Source organism: Manis pentadactyla, chromosome 15 (genome assembly GCF_030020395.1).
Source record: "Manis pentadactyla isolate mManPen7 chromosome 15, mManPen7.hap1, whole genome shotgun sequence".
In the NCBI taxonomy this organism is placed as follows: Eukaryota; Metazoa; Chordata; class Mammalia; order Pholidota; family Manidae; genus Manis; species Manis pentadactyla.
This window is the reverse complement of record NC_080033.1, coordinates 42,583,522-42,600,499: the sequence shown is the minus strand read 5'-3', so window position 1 is coordinate 42,600,499 and position 16,978 is coordinate 42,583,522. Positions and strand designations below refer to the sequence as shown.

The window sequence follows — 16,978 nt, the reverse complement described above, 5'->3', positions numbered from 1 at the left end:
TGCATCTCAGCCTTGCACCTTAGGATGGCAGAGCCTGAAGGCAGGGTGGAACAGGGAAGTTCCAAAGCTCTGAAGTCCTGACAAAAGGCATGCCTGACAGTGGGAGGGAGGGAGCTCAGGGTGGGAGTGGCAGCTGGCCTGGCGTCCCTAGGCCAAGGAGTGTTGGTGTGGCTTGGAGAGGTTAGGGCTACTCGGATCCTGGATCCTATTGCTGTTGCTGCCACCCGAGGGTGTCATCATTGCCGCATGACCCCCGACCCACTGGACTGAGGCTCCGCCTGGTTCCTAATGGAACAGCTGAAGAAACAGCAGCTTCCAAGGGGCTCCTGTGGCTGCAGGGTGGCAGGAAGGGAAATCGCAACCAAGCTGGGCCTCCTTCCTTCCCCTCACTATCGCCTCTGTCTGTGGTTTCTGACCCAGCCCACAGTGGGGCATATGGGTGCCCTGGCCTGTATGCAGGCTTTCCTGTGATCCCAGTATCCACCTCCAGACCCATGTCTTCAGATGGGGACTGGCTTTAGCCACTGTTTAGGATGAGGGGAAAGGAAGGTAAAACCTCTGGGACACCTATTAAGTGCCAGGCTAGGTTCAGGCTGCTTTATTGTATACCCTCCCTTGGTGTTCCTGACCCCATAGTGGGCTGTGTATTACAGTCTCCAACCTCCTGAAGTGCTCGTAGCTGCAAGACTTGGTCAAAGCCATACATTTAATGAGCGGCAGACCTGGAAGTTGTCTTTTTTGGAAGTGGTGGTATGAGAATGAGGACACCCTTACTGCCCTGTTGCCTTTCAGTGGAGGATCTCACGACCACATCCACGAGTATGTGGACATAGAGGATTTTCGACAAGCCACAGCAGCCTCTTCAGTGATGGTGGCCCGAGGGGCCATGTGGAACCCGTCCATCTTCCTCAAGGAGGGTCTACGGCTCCTGGAGGAGGTCATGCAGAAGTACATCCAGTACGTACGTCTGTGCGCTTTTTCAAAACAAACCTTTCTCACTTTCTGCTACATTCCTACAAAAGGCACTTTGGGTAAGCCCCAGCCCCCAGCAGTCCTATTGTTCCTCTCGTTTTCTTTTTCATTCTTTTTTTTTTTTTTTTTAAATAATTATTTTTTATTGAAGGATAGTTGACGCACAGTATTACATTACATTAGTTTCAAGTGTACAACACAGTGGTAGAACATTTATATACATAATTCTAGGTTCCAGCTATCACCCTACCAGGCTGTTACAATATCTTGACTATATTCCTTATGCTATACATTACATCCCGGTTACTAATTTATTTTACCATTGGAAGTCTGTCCTTTTTTTTTTTTTTTTTTTTTGTGAGGGCATCTCTCATATTTATTGATCAAATGGTTGTTAACGACAATAAAATTCTGTATAGGGGAGTCAATGCTCAATGCACAATCATTAATCCACCCCAAGCCTAATTTTTGTCAGTTTCCAATCTTCTGAGGCATAACAAACAAGTTTTTACATGTAGAACAAATTCTTACATAATGAATAAGTTACATAGTGAACAGTACAAGGGCAGTCATCACAGAAACTTTCGGTTTTGCTCATGCATTATGAACTCTAAACAGTCAGTTCAAATATGAATACTCATTTGGTTTTTATACTTGATTTATATGTGGATACCACTTTTCTCTCTTTATTATTATTATTTTTAATAAAATGCTGAAGTGGTAGGTAGATGCAAGATAAAGGTAGAAAACATAGTTTAGTGTTGTAAGAGAGCATATGTAGATGATCAGGTGTGTGCCTGTAGACTATGTGTTAATCCAAGCTAGACCAGGGCAATAAAACATCCACGTATGCAGAACATTTCTCTCACAACGGGGGGGTGAGGTTCTAAGCCTCACCTCTGTTGATCCCCAATTTCTCACCTGATGGCCCCCCTGCGACTGTGCCTGTCTTAGGTTGTTCCTCCCTTGAGGAATCTTACCCGTCTCTGGCTAACCAGTCATCTTCCGGGGCCATACAGGGAAATGTGAAGTTGGTAAGTGAGAGAGAAGCCTTATTGTTTGAAAAGGTTAGCTTTTTACTTCTTTGCATATTTATGCCCTGTGGCTTCTATGCCCAGCATTTGTCTTGAGGTATCTTTACCACTTGGAAGAATTATGATACTCGGTAAATTTGATATGAGGCACGAATTCTATTTAAGGGTTGTAATTAGGAAGGAAAAAGAAAAGCTATAGAAGTAGCAGGCGGAAGAAAACATGGGAAGATTGATTATTTCTTTGATATATCTTCTTGTAGAGTAACTTCAGCATGTACAGGTTTTAAGCTACTACTTAAATTGCACACACACATTAACATAATAGGAGTATAGTTACATAACCAAAGCATATCTGTAATTACCAGCCATCTGCAGTGAAACCAAGAAAACCAGTTAGGCACCTTAGGCATTTGTGAATGATTTGTGAAATCTATGATATGGTGGATATTGTCCAACTGAACTTGAACAGTCTGAGAGAAATCAGACAAATTAAAACAACCCATTCCTGGGGATTGTTCACATGCCATATGTTCTTTTAACAGTAAATAGTTTGTAGTTGTAAGACTTTGGAGCGCTACAATTTGCACTTCTCCAAATTCTTGGTTGAGTTCCAACAGTATAGATCCAGTCCAATTTTGTTGTTTTACTGTATGCACAGGCCAGCTTAGATATCTCCTTCCTCATTCCCATGGCAAGTCCAGGAACTGGTGGGATGAGTGCATCTACAGCTGTAGCAGTGCGTGGATCTTTGTTGGGGTTTTTTGATGATCATCTTCTGGCATGAGTCTTCCAGAGAGTGCAGATGTTGGAAGTTCTTTTTCATATCATATCTTAATTCATTTTCGGGGTAGCCCAATTAGGCTTTGATCCTCTGTATAAACACAAACAGACCCTTTGCCTACACTTTTATATGCCCTTTATACCCTTGTGTAGAACTCGTTGGAGGTTACCACACAGAAACTGCCCTTTTTTTTTTTTTTCTATTACTAATCTACACTTACATGACGAATATTATGTTTACTAGGCTCTCCCCTATAAACCCCTTTACAGTCACTGTCCATCAGCATAGCAAAATGTTGTAGAATCACTACTTGCCTTCTCTGTGTTGTACAGCCCTCCCTTTTCTCCTACCCCCCCATGCATGTTAATCTTAATACCCCCTTCTTCTCCCCCCCTTATCCCTCCCTACCCACCCATCCTCCCCACTCCCTTTCCCTTTGGTACCTGTTAGTCCATTCTTGAGTTCTGTGATTCTGCTGCTGTTTTGTTCCTTCAGTTTTTCCTTTGTTCTTATATTCCACAGATAAGTGAAATCATTTGGTATTTCTCTTTCTCCGCTTGGCTTGTTTCACTGAGCATAATACCCTCCAGCTCCATCCATGTTGCTGCAAATGATTGGATTTGCCCTTTTCTTATGGCTGAGTAGTATTCCATTGTGTATATGTACCACATCTTCTTTATCCATTCATCTATTGATGGACATTTAGGTTGCTTCCAGTTCTTGGCTATTGTAAATAGTGCTGCAATAAACATAGGGGTGCATCTGTCTTTCTCAGACTTGATTGCTGCGTTCTTAGGGTAAATTCCTAGGAGTGGAATTCCTGGGTCAAATGGTAAGTCTGTTTTGAGCATTTTGATGTACCTCCATACTGCTTTCCACAATGGTTGAACTAACTTACATTCCCACCAGCAGTGTAGGAGGGTTCCCCTTTCTCCACAGCCTCGCCAACATTTGTTGTTGTTTGTCTTTTGGATGGCAGCCATCCTTACTGGTGTGAGGTGATACCTCATTGTAGTTTTAATTTGCATTTCTCTGATAATTAGCGATGTGGAGCATCTTTTCATGTGTCTGTTGGCCATCTGTATTTCTTTTTTGGAGAACTGTCTGTTCAGTTCCTCTGCCCATTTTTTAATTGGGTTATTTGTTTTTTGTTTGTTGAGGTGTGAGAGCTCCTTATATATTCTGGACGTCAAGCCTTTATCGGATGTGTCATTTTCAAATATATTCTCCCATACTGTAGGGATCCTTCTTGTTCTATTGATGGTGTCTTTTGCTGTACAGAAGCTTTTCAGCTTAATATAGTCCCACTTACTCATTTTTGCTGTTGTTTTCCTTGCCCGGGGAGATATGTTCAAGAAGAGGTCACTCATGTTTATGTCTAAGAGGTTTGTGCCTATGTTTTCTTCTAGGAGTTTAATGGTTTCATGGCTTACATTCAGGTCTTTGATCCATTTTGAGTTTACTTTTGTATATGGGGTTAGACAATGGTCCAGTTTCATTCTCCTACATGTAGCTGTCCAGTTTTGCCAGCACCACCTGTTGAAGAGACTGTCATTTCGCCATTGTATGTCCATGGCTCCTTTATCAAATATTAATTGACCATATATGTCTGGGTTAATGTCTGGATTCTCTAGTCTGTTCCATTGGTCTGTGGCTCTGCTCTTGTGCCAGTACCAAATTGTCTTGATTACTATGGCTTTATAGTAGAGCTTGAAGTTTGGGAGTGAGATCCCCCCTACTTTATTCTTCTTTCTCAGGATTGCTTTGGCTATTCGGGGTCTTTGGTGTTTCCATATGAATTTTTGAATTATTTTTTCCAGTTCATTGAAGAATGTTGCTGGTAGTTTCATAGGGATTGCATCAAATCTGTATATTGCTTTGGGCAGAATGGCCATTTTAACGATATTAATTCTTCCTAGCCACGAGCATGGGATGAGTTTCCATCTGTTAGTGTCCCCTTTAATTTCTCTTAAAAGTGACTTGTAGTTTTCAGAGTATAAGTCTTTCACTTCTTTGGTTAGGTTTATTCCTAGGTATTTTATTTTTTTTGATGCAATTGTGAATGGAGTTGTTTTCCTGATTTCTCTTTCTGTTGGTTCATTGTTAGTATATAGGAAAGCCACAGATTTCTGTGTGTTGATTTTGTATCCTGCAACTTTGCTGTATTCCGATATCAGTTCTAGTAGTTTTGGGGTGGAGTCTTTAGGGTTTTTTATGTACAGTATCATGTCATCTGCAAATAGTGACAGTTTAACTTCTTCTTTACCCATCTGGATTCCTTGTATTTCTTTATTTTGTCTGATTGCCGTAGCTAGGACCTCCAGTACTATGTTAAATAACAGTGGAGAGAGTGGGCATCCCTGTCTAGTTCCCGATCTCAGCGGAAATGCTTTCAGCTTCTCGCTGTTCAATATAATGTTGGCTGTGGGTTTATCATAGATGGCCTTTATTATGTTGAGGTACTTGCCCTCTATTCCCATTTTGCTGAGAGTTTTTAACATGAATGGATGTTGAACTTTGTCAAATGCTTTTTCAGCATCTATGGAGATGATCATGTGGTTTTTGTCTTTCTTTTTGTTGATGTGGTGGATGATGTTGATGGACTTTCGAATGTTGTACCATCCTTGCATCCCTGGGATGAATCCCACTTGGTCATGGTGTATGATCCTTTTGATGTATTTTTGAATTCGGTTTGCTAATTCTTTTTCATTCTTATAATGTAGTATCAGGTCTCCTGACTGCCGTGTGAAGAGAGGGGTGCTGGGGAGCCACGCCTTTAACATCACCTCCTTCTAAAGCTTCCAAAGTGTGGGGGTCATAGCAAGGACCTCTCGATTCAGGATGAAGTTGTGGCCCCAAACACATGGTATGTTTCTTTCTCTTTCTCTCTTACCGACACTCCCTTCCCCCCTCTCATTCCCCCCTACTCATGCACCAGGACAATGGGGCCTGTCACTGAAGACCCCCATGCCAGTGGGTTGGTGCCAGAGCAGCCACAGCCAGGAGTAGCTGTTGTTGAGGACAGAGACATCTCACCTAGGCATCAGTCAAAATCATTTCTAAAATCTACTCTTGCAGTTCTCAGAATGCTTTAAACCTTTGACTTAGAGAATAGCCTAACTTTAACCCTCTCCTTAGGGAGTAGTTTTTTCTTCTCAGTGGGAGCTTGATGGTTGGTAGTGCGGGGCTTTTCCCCATAAAGGAATTATTTGACAAGTTCACCTGCCCTGTCCCTCTGGCACAAGCCTGCAACTCTGTGGGACTCTTATGATAAGCCATGCGTATCAATAGGCAGAAATGATGAGTGGTCCTCAAATTGTCAGTGAGTTGGGCCTAAGCACAGAGTACAGCCCTCATCAGAGCAGGCTCCGTCCTCTTCTTCCGTTCTGGGGCTCACACCCTCTGGGAAGATCAGGAGCTTCTCAGATCCTCAGGCTGCCTGTGCCCTCTTGAAACCATGGCCATAGCCTGAAACTATGAAACCACAGCCTGGGCGGTTGCGGCTGCCATGGCGTGTGGGTGTCCCCAGGGCTGTGCGAGCTGGGGGTGATAGGAGGCCCGGAGGCCTCTGTCCTACAGCCTTCCCTGCTCAGGGCTGCAGCACTCATCCTCTTGGTTCTGGGGATCCTGTCCGGCAGGTTGGTGATAATCAGGTTGTCCAGGGTCCTGGGTCAGCCAGAGGCAAGGGGGGCATGCCTCAGCCCAGGTCATGTCTGCTCTTCTGGCCGGCTGGCAAGTCTGTGGCAGAGAAGACACGTTCAGTAGTGCTGAGCTTGCTCACTGGGTGAAAGGTGCTGTTATCATTCCTGCTCAGCCTGTCCCTTGGCAGCTCCTCAAGAGGGTGTGTTGTCCCAGAGAAAGGGAGTGGCTTTCAAGCTTAGGCAGGGCTGCTTCTGGTCCAGCCAGGTGCCTTCTGTCCCAAACAAGCTGAATCAGGGCCCTGCCGCTGGCTGGGGCTTGCCCACGTATCCCTGCTTGGTCCTGAGTGTGCCCTGGCACCTTTCCAAGCACTGAAGACGAGGCCTAAGTGGAGATATTAGCAGAGTGTAGGGGGCAAGTGGTGGGAGGGGTTTCTGGAGGGCTGGGCCACCCTTTACCCACTGCTCTCCTGCTTGCCCCTGCCAGGCAGGCTTCTACTGGACACCACCCTGGGCAGTGGCCTGCCTCCCTGAGCCTGTATTTCAGCCTGTGGAGTGGTGGTAACAGCTGCATCTCACGCTTATAAAGCTGAGTGTAGTGACAGGTAACGTGTGAACAAGCTTGGTAGATGGAGCTGTGCTTTATCCACGTTGGGGGAAATCGGAGGCAGGCCATTTAAGATGCGGGAAGAGAAGGTACCCACTGTTGTTATTGGAGTAGAAAAGTCTCACACCTGTGCTGGCGCTAGTCCTGCCGTACGAGAATTGTGGCTTGTCCCCCCCTACCCGCCCTGGAAGATGCTTGGTCGCCGGTCCTCTGTGCTGGCAGCCTGCGGTGGCTGAAGCAGGAGGAGCTGCCTGCACCTCTGGACCTCAGTCAGGCTGGCCAGTAGAGTACGCTCCTGACTGGCAGCCTTGGCCATGACCCTCAAGCTTTGTACCACTAACCGGGGAAGCCAGTGGCCAGGATGGAGGGGGTCTTCTTATGGGGTCACGGTGCCTCACCTGCAAGCACACCTCTGCTGCCCCCTTGGAGCCCCTTTCTCTGCCGTCAGAGCACAGCTCAGGCAGCAGGTGGGCTCATGCGGGTTCTTCCTCAGGCTGTGAAGTACGACGACCACTACACCAACACCAAGTACTGCTTGTCCCAGGGAAGGTTGCTCCATGCTGCCCAGTCTTCCCGGGAAATTTGGTGAGAGCAGCAATAGCTGTCCATCTGTCCTTGTGGACACTGGCCAGGGCTGACCCTGAGCCCTAAGCTGAATCTACCAGGGGACCAGGGACACAGCTTCTGGAGGCGGGTGTGCAGGAGTGGGATGGTGGTACCGCTTCACTCTCAGAAGGGGATACTTACAAAGCTTTGGAACTTCCCATCCCTGGACTGATTTCTTAAGCAGCAGAGTTTTGGGAACAGGGCACTAGTAGGACAGAGGAATGTGAGGGCTGGGCTTGGGAATTCTTGGGGAGGAAGGGGCTTTCCTGGTGACAGATGTGTCACATGTTGGACGCTAAGACCCAATGGTCAGGAGAGTTGGAGTTGTAGAATGGAGCTCCTGGCCTGAGCCTGCGCCCAGACCCCATCACTCTACAGTCTGGGAGGCCACCCTTTGGTCCTCCAGATCTGGTATAGCTCCAACTCTGGCATTGATCTTCGGCCCAGTGCCAGCGCCTATAGCTCACCACCTACCTGTGCTTGTACTGGGTCTTCTGCCTGAATGCTCCTGACCCCTCATGTTGCCTGTCTAGGTCCTCCCTCCTCAGCCTTTCTGAACCACTGACCGCCCCAGGCGTCCATTTTTGTGAATGCCCTTTAGCCGACAAGATGCTCCCTAGAAGGGAAAAGCCTTGTCAGAACGCTTCTCCCCACCCTGGGCTTGTGGTGTCAGTTCTGTCCCTGTCGTACAGAGCCTAACCAGGTTGACGCAGGTGTCTTGTAAGCTGAAGAGGAAGAGTATAACTCCGTAGCCCTGGGTGATACCTCAGTTACGGCGAGGCCTGACTGCTTGTGGCTGGGACAGGAAGTGGCGAACCATTCCGTGGTCAGGCCTTGTCTCTTCCTTGCATGGCCCCACATGAGTTAGAAGCTATGCGTACCCCAGGCGCTAGATTAATGTAGGTCAACTTATTGACTGCTAGCTGGGGACACCTGCCTGTAGGCTCAGGTGGGAGGAACCGTTAGAACCTTTTCCACCCAGCCCAGTCCTGCCCTGCAGTGTCCAACCTCAGAGGCTCACGTTCATTCTCCATCTGCCAGTCCAGGCGGATAGCAGGGGTGGGTGGGAAGGAACTTCTGATGGCCAGGCCCCAACGGTGTTTTGGTGTATGTTGGTGGGAAGCATTTTTCAGTGATGGGGCTCTGGGTTCTTGCAGCAGTTCCCTGCATGCTGGCTCCACTAAGGGGCCTGCCCTGCTCTGCTTGTCCCTCCATAGTGAGGCTTTTGGCCTTGGTACCTTCTATGAGGACACCACCCGAGAGCTGGATGCCCGGCAGGCTGAGCTCTTGGCCAGGACCCCGGAGGAGCCAGGGGAACCAGCTGAAGACACCTCTGGTGTCATTCAGATGGCTGTCAAGTTTGACCGGTCGGTCTCCAGCTTGGCCTCAGCTTGGAGAAGGGCCAGTTCCTTTTGGGTCTGACTAGGCCAGTAAGCTGGCTTTTCTGTACATGGTTAATGCCAAGGTTAGAGACCACAAATTTCCTTGGTTTGGACACTTGTTCTGAATTGTCAGCATCTCAGAGAAGTCACTTTGGGGAAGACAGTCCCTAAAAGCCCAGTAGCACTGTCAGGGTGTTACTGTTGTCCCAAGGTGCTTAAACCCCATGTTTCCCTGACCCATACCTCCCACAACTCAGGATGGGGGTGTTTGTCTCCCTCTGTTCCTGTGAGTCTGTGTTTTTACCCTGGCCCTGAGGAATTAGCTGCCTACCAGGAGCTCCCCAGTAGCAGTGGGACCCTAGCCCTCATCTGTCTGTGCAACCCTCGCCCACACCCACTACCTCTCTCCAGCCCTGTGGTGCCCCCTCTAGGCAGAAGCAACCTCTGGCTGATTATTGCCTCAGACTGTGACTCAGCTTTAAACGGGGCCCTCATGACTGTGCTCTGCTGTCTGGGATCTGAGCCTTTCTCAGGTCCCCAGGCCCAGACCAGGAGTCAGTCTTCTCTGGCAAGCGCTTGGAAAGAGGGTTATGGGCACAGCTGTTGGGCAGTCATATCTCATGAGAGCTTCTGGTGGGAAGTTGGGACACAGCACCTCCCACCCTGTCACCCTGTCACAGATTAACTCAGAAACCAGAGTCCACTGTGTCCAGGGCAGCAGCAGATCATCCTGACACTTAATAATAGACATAATCAGGGTGGGCACTGAGACCTTATATGGTTGCCTATATTCCGCACCCTCTCCACTCCCCCTAATATTGTCTTGAGAGGAAAACTGGACCTTTCTTCTTAGTTCTTGAAGTTGTTTTACAGGCTGGCGCTCAGAGTGCTGGGAGTTCATTTCCCAGCCTAATTCCCCAAGTATGCTGAAGCCTATCTTCACTTTGCGTAGAACCCAGGCCCCAAGCCCCTGGTGGCACAGAAATGGGAGCTCAGAGGAATAGGTACAGGAGTCTTGAGGCAAGTAGCCTGATGGCTCAGTTTCTGCAGTCCCTGTCAGGAGGGTTGAAGTGATGATGCTGGGGGTGGGGGAGCCCTGACACCTTCCCCTCCTTTCCCCAGGAGAGCATATTCACCCCCAGATCACCCCCAAGATGTGCCTGCTGGAGTGGTGCCGGAGGGAGAAGTTGGCACAGCCTGTGTATGAAACAGTGAGTTCCTGGCTGTGGCCTGCCCTGCATCCAGCCCTACAGTGTTCCCACGCTGGTGCCGTCACCCCAGCACACCCCGAGCTCATACCCTGAACTCCAGGATGCTTGGCTTGGAGCCCAGCTTTGCTTCTGTGGGCTTGCAGTTGTTGCTGGTGGCCAGGCCAGTTGCCTCTTCCCTTTGACAGTGGTACTGTTGTCTAATTCTGGCCGCTTTATAAAAGTGAACTTGAGACTTAAGTGAGGGCCTGCTTGTGCCAGCCCTTCAGTGGTGTTTATTAGGCAGGAGAGAGTTCTCTGGGAAGGGCTAACTGGCTTAGGAAGGATGCTTACACCTCAAAGTTAGACAGGTTTTAGGACCAGGCCTCAGCCAAAGGGCCATTGAATTGGACCCCAGACCTGGGACCCTTTGGTGGAAAGTTTGAGACAGTCTTGCTTCGCCTTTCTGGGCCTCCACAGCTGGGTATTGTTTAGACTGCTCTCTTCTGGATTGGCCTTCTCACTTCCAAACTTGTACCTTCTGGGCCTTGTGTCACTTTCTGCCAGAGTGATTTTTCCAAAATGAATCTGACCTCTACTCCCTCATCAGCTCCGGAGTGCCTTTGGGATCAAGCCCTAGTGCCTCAGCACAGAGCACAAGATCCTAACATATGCCTTTCTTCCTCAGGTCTCATCCACTCAGCTCTCCACCCAGGCACATCCCCTGGTACCTCTGCCACATGTACCTTCTTTGCCCCCCCCCTTAACCCCTCTTACTCCTTTGCCATCTGATGAACTCCTCATTTTGGGAAACCTGGCCCATCCAGATGTCACTCAGAGGAAGGTCCACAGTCACATGCAGCTGAGGGTTCTGATGGCCCTTTGCTTAGGTCCACGACAGAACTCCTGACATGCTGGAATGTCATTGTCTGTTTGTAAATCTACCTTTCTTCTCTGGAAGATACACCAGGTACTGCCACTGGGGAGGAGCATGTAATATAGGTAGTCTTCATTTGACTTAGGTAGGAAGTACTTCCCTTTATCTGCCTTGCACATGACACTGGCAGAGGATCCTCCAGGGCTTGGTCCTCTTGCCCTAATGCAGCCATCCTTATTTCCTGTTCTCTGCACCAGGTTCAGCGCCCCCTGGATCGTCTCTTCTGTTCTGTTGTCACTGTTGCTGACCAAAAGTACCAGTCCACCTTGTGGTGAGTTTCCTCGTCAGTGGCATGAGGCTTGGGATGAGAGACCTGAAGCCATTGTTGGCCTCGGAGGGCTAGCGAGATGGTGTATGTGGGCGGTGGCAGCCCAGGGGGATGACCTCTTCCTCAGTTCTGTCAGATTCTCTGCCTGGGGTATGTAGCATCAGGCCTCCAAGACTCTAGTCTTGCAACCAGCCTGCCTGCCTACCTGCCTTATTACCCTATGCCTCGTCTGCCCAGGGCCAAGTCGAAGAAACTGGCGGAGCAGGCTGCGGCCATCGTCTGTCTGCAGAGCCAGGGCCTCCCTGAGGGTCGGCTGGGTGAGGAGAGCCCCTCCTTGCACAAGCGCAAGCGGGAGGCCCCTGGCCAAGACCCTGGGGAATCCAGAACTCAGGAGGCAGCAGTGCCTGGGGAGCTGTGCAAGAAGCCCTTTGTGGCCTTGGGAAGTGGTGAAGAGAGCCCTCTGGAAGGCTAGTGACTCTCGTGCCTACCCTGCTCACCTCCTTCAGGGGCCTGGCCCTAGGATGGCTGTGGGTACAGAGCATGGACCAGATGCCATCAGGCAGTTTGATGCCTCCTGGCAGGAGTTAAGAGGTCATGGCCTGGAGCATGGGTCAAAGGGTGTTTAGGACATCCATCTCCAATGGTGGGTCTGAGTAGCAGGGCCAAGTTCCCAGTGACCTTAGTATTTTCTTTGGAAGCAGGAGCTTTTCAGGTGGCACCTCCCAATCTGACATTGGTACAGTGCAGTAAAGACACCCCTCATTGTTACCCACGGCTGGCTGCTGCAGCCTTGGCACCTTCACACACAGACTCATGTCCTGGCATAATAATTCTCTTCCCACCCTCTGTGCAGAGCTGGAGCTTCTTAAAGTATATCCGCTACCCATCCTTATGCATCTGGGTGGAGATGGGGGACAAAGTGTCACCTTTAATGCTTGCTGGACTTTGGCTGAACCAGGAAGGCCCAAAAAGCCCATTCTATTGATGGTAATCCTGAGGCACTGGCCATCGGTTGACTTTCCTGATGAGAGGTGACATGGAATCTGGGAGAATAATTAGCAAATCTGGTGTCCCAGTAAGGGATAGCCCTAGTGAGTTGGAGGGTCCTGGCCCTGATTCCTGGGTAGCGAAAGGTCAGACCTGATGGGTTAAACTGCTCCGGGCAGGGGTCACTGGCGACAGGCTGCTGATGACAGCAATTTGGGGCCCTTGCAGTTGCCTGCCCACGCCACTGCCCACATCCCCCGTCCACTCCCACCATTCCGCTTGGGCCAGAAGTGGCAGATTCTGATTTCCTCCTGGTAGTGAGAAGCACACCAACGGCTACACCTCCCGGGGCCCCCCCCTCTTACTGGGAGGGGCATTCTGACCAAAGGTCCTTGCCCTGCACCGCCTCCGCTTCCTCCGCTGTAAGCACACTGCCTCTCCTCCCCTGTTCCAAGCTCTACCAGAACGGGGATTCCCCTCCAGGTCAAAGCCGTGTGGCTCCCATCTTCCCAGGGTCAGGCCCCTATGCCAGCCAGCAGCCCCTGGCCCTGGTGGCCCGAGCCAGGGATTGGACAGGAGACGCGTCTGTCTCCGTTCTGGAGCAGCCCCTCCCTGCACCCACATTTGCTCTTGCGTATGCGGATAAGACTACTGCTGCACTACCGGTGGCTTCCCAGAGCCCATCGCTGTGATCTTGAGCAAGTCACTTCTGGTCCTCCCTGGGCCTAAGGGCCCTCTGAGAGGGGGATCAACTGTTTTTTTGCCTGCATGAGGCCTGCTGGAGGGTAAACAGGTGGCCCTGTGATAGGGCACCTCAGTGGGGTCCCTCAATGCTGAAGCTGCTCTAACTTTCCAGATCAGTACTCCCAGAGAAGGGGTCCCACCCAGGAGAGAGACTGAGGCTTGGTCCAGTTTCAGCCATCAAGCTTTTAGGCAAAACAGTTTATTTCTGATTTTTCTTGCAAAAACCCATCCCGGTCAAAATGCTCCCTTTGCCTTCATTCTCCCGACTGGAACAGGGTAGAGAGGCTCCAGTGGACCCCCAGGCATCCTGAGCCACCCAAGAGTATAGTGTAAGACCCAGCAGGGGCAGGTACTGAGTCTGAAGGTCCACTTCCCTGGCGGGCTTGGGCTCCGTCCTCAGGCCTCTGCTCCCACCAGCGTGGATTCCCTGGGGAAGCCCTTTCTCTGGGGTGGTGAGGTTCATTTCTGGGCTATGGGGAGGGAGAGGCAGGGGTTGAGGTCAGCTGCTAAGATAGAGGTGAAGATATGGGGACTTTGAGAGCCCAGGAGACACACTAGGGAGAGGGTCCTTCACAGGAGAGCAGGAGGGGAGGGGCTAGTGTGTATTGTATGGCTGAGGATGTCTGGCGAAGATCCTGGTTGAATATGCTGTCCTTTCAAATGGCCTCACTCTGCACACCTCCATGACACCAGCCCTTGTCTCAGAGTGACCTGCTTAAGACCTAGGACCAGATGGGAAGGTCCCACTGTTCTCACCATGATGCCAACCTTAAATTAAGTCTACTTAGACTTCTAAACCCAGCTCTGGGCTACTGGCCACAATACCTCTTCATCTGTTCCAGCCACCTTGATTGAGGACTTCCTCTTAACTCATTACATTTTTGGGAGAAATGGTTTTGTTATGACCATGATAGGGAGGGATGAGTAAGGCTGAAGAGGGTGGCAGGTCTTCTGAGGGCCACAGCAAGACTAAACTTTGTGCAAAGATGAGTGGGGAATCTCACCCCTGCAGTCCTGCACTTAGTTCCTTAGATCCTATCACTCCTGCTCAGAACTCTTCCATGGCTTTCCACTGCCCTCTGGATCAAGTCCAAACTCTTCAGCCTGGCATTTGAGGACTGGCAAAGTGCTGACCCTGTCTTCTCAGTGCCCTGTGCTGACTTCAGCAATTAAGCTTCTTTGGTTGTAGTTGGCTGGCCTTATTGTCTCTGCCGATTGGGAGCGGCTCAAGGGCAGTCCTTATGTCCCCTATAGCCAGGCTTGGTGTGGGAGTGGGAGCAGGCATAGAAGAGTCAAGCAGGAGCTTGTTGGGGAGGGGATGTGTGGCATGGAGGGGAAGAACTTTTCTAAACTCTGACTTTCCTCCAAGTCTCCTGTTTTCCCTAATGTGGAACAGAGGGGACCGGTCTAGTTCCTAACGTGGAACATGGGGGACTGTATCATCCTATGGCTGTGAGGCCACAGGACACAGGAGAGCCTTCAATAATGGGGGCTCAGGGGCAGGTCTGTGGTAGCTGATGAAAGAGATTGCTTTTCCTAAATCTCAGGCCTGGTTGCTGTTCACACAGGAGGGAGAGAGGATGTACAGGGACCCACACAGTCCTTGTCTACCAGCATGGCCCGGCGTGGGGTTCTATCTACTGCACTGGTCTCCTGGGCTTCCTGGTTGCACAGGGCTCTCAGAGCTCTGGAGACAGGTCAGATGGCCTCGTGCCATCTAAGAAAGCATTGGAGGTGGCCTGAGGAGAGCTCAGTGGGGTGGTCCTGCCCTGGCTGAGGAAAAGGGGTAGAGAGAGTTTGTGTGTTGTTCGGTGAGGGCAGGTCCCGTCACAGCCTGCAGAGTTCCTAGCCATTGCTGCCTTTCTTACAACCTTCCTGCTGTTGGTGCTCGCCCCTGCTCTAGCCTTTATCACTTCAGGTTAGGGTTTTCAGTTTCTTCCAGAACAGAAATCTTTCCCCAAACACGACCCCTTTCTAAGTGTTCTCCAGGTGCAGAGTGCCTGGGAACAGGCGCATTGCTGAGCATCTGAGTAATGAGTGAATTTTTCAAGCCATCTGCAGCTTCTATGGTCCTTTCCTAGCAGTGAGACTGATAGGCCCAGGCTCTTCCTCTTGCTTTCCCCTTGGCCTGCTGGCTGAGCTCTGGTTCAGGTAAAGTCATATTTGGAGGGCAGAGGTACTAGATAAAGGTCCATTTTCTTTATCCAGATAATAACCTGGGAAGGATATATGTGTGGGGATAGGAAGCACACCTGAAATTGGATTAAGTTTTATGGGGAGAGGAGGTGGGCTGGCCAAGCTCCTGGGGTTTTTGCTATACCAGGCTCATGTTGCACATGGCAGTAACTGGCTGGCCGGCCATCTGCCTGTGGTGTTTGGGCTCTAAGTTCCATGCTCAGGTCCTCAAGGTTGAAGATCTTTGAAGGCAGGACAGTTTGTAGGGAGGATGTTTCACCCACTTAATACCATTTGCTCTCTCTCTTTGACTGATGTTTTCTTCTCCTGCCTCTAACCTCACCTTTCCCTAGTCCAATCCAGTGATTCATCCAGAATTCTGGAATGGCAGCTCCCCGTTGTCCTCGGGTAGAGTCCAGATAGCCGTCAGTGGCCTGCGGCACTCTGCCCATGCCTCTGGCCTTACCTTTGGCTTCTGCTCACTGCGGGTACTTTCTGGTGTCTAGGTCTTTGGAAATCTGTTCTCTGCCTGGAACCATCTTCTTTACCTCTTGCCTGTCTCTCCAATTCCTACTTGGCCCTGTGGAGGCTTTGAAACCAGGGATTAAGAAGCTTCTCTGGGCTCAAGAAACTAGGCTGAGTGAATAACCCAGGTGCTAGGCTGACAGAATGGTGCTGCATCTTATAACAGAGGTGGGAAAAGTGGCATTGGTGCAGAGGGTGGCATTGAATTGCACTTAGATTATTGAGATTGAACAAAATAAAAACTCATTTGAATGAGTATTTTCATTATAAAGAAGATAGTTGATGTCAGCAAACTTTTATTGGGCACATGCTTGATGAGAGTATATTATATACCAAATATATGATCAATAAAGATGTTAATAAACATGCATAATAAAGGAGTATCATCATGTAAATAGGAATTATATGTATTTCCAAAATATTAAATGACATCTGCATGCAATGAAAACAGGTTTTTAAGAAATGATGTTTGCCATAAAAACCCAAAAGCCATTTTGATACTAAAATGGGGCTAAAGGGAATTAAGGTTTGAAACATATGTAACTGAAATTCCCAAAGTTAAACTTGAGCAGTTTTATTTGTGACAAAAAGTCCACTTTAAAATACTCTAGTAGCTGTTTGTTTTTTATTTTGTTCTTAAATTAAGATGAGATACACAGGACGTATAAACCATTTTAAAATGCATGAGTCAGTTGCATTTAGTGCATTCACACATTGTGCAACTGCCACTTCTGTCTAGCTCCAAAACATTTTCATCACCCCTAAAGGAAACCCTGAACCCATCAAGCAGTTGCTCCTCATTTTCCCTTGATCCCTCCCAATTCTTGGCAGCCCATCCCTATCCTGGGATCTGTCTCTGGATTTACCTATTCTGGATACTTCATATGAATGGAACCCAAATATATGACCTTTTGTGTCTGGCTTATTTCACTTAGCAGAGTGTTTTCGTGGTTCATCCCATGTTGTAGAGGGTTTCAATTATTTGTTCACAAAATCAGTTTTCATTTTAATTAGCATAATTTTGAGTATAGTTTGAAGGAATTAAGTGGATTAACATAAATGCTTTTAGGATGATAATAGGCAGTAAAGTGGGCCATGAGACTAAATTCAGAATTTGGAATGCAATCAGTATTGG

The 16,978-nt window shown here is 49.1% G+C and overlaps 1 protein-coding gene across 1 annotated transcript in view; it reads left to right on the top strand.

The window, feature by feature from the left end:
* Positions 1-12,022, top strand: part of LOC130681043 (tRNA-dihydrouridine(20) synthase [NAD(P)+]-like) — a 47,073-nt gene extending 35,051 nt beyond the window's left edge. The window contains exons 14-19 of the mRNA XM_057493073.1: positions 793-961; positions 7,526-7,617; positions 8,856-9,009; positions 10,148-10,231; positions 11,342-11,415; positions 11,650-12,022. Coding sequence (XP_057349056.1) covers positions 793-961; positions 7,526-7,617; positions 8,856-9,009; positions 10,148-10,231; positions 11,342-11,415; positions 11,650-11,884 — 808 coding nt within the window. The 3' untranslated portion in view covers positions 11,885-12,022. The remainder of the gene's footprint in view (positions 1-792; positions 962-7,525; positions 7,618-8,855; positions 9,010-10,147; positions 10,232-11,341; positions 11,416-11,649) is intronic.
* The last annotated feature ends 4,956 nt before the right edge of the window (positions 12,023-16,978 follow it).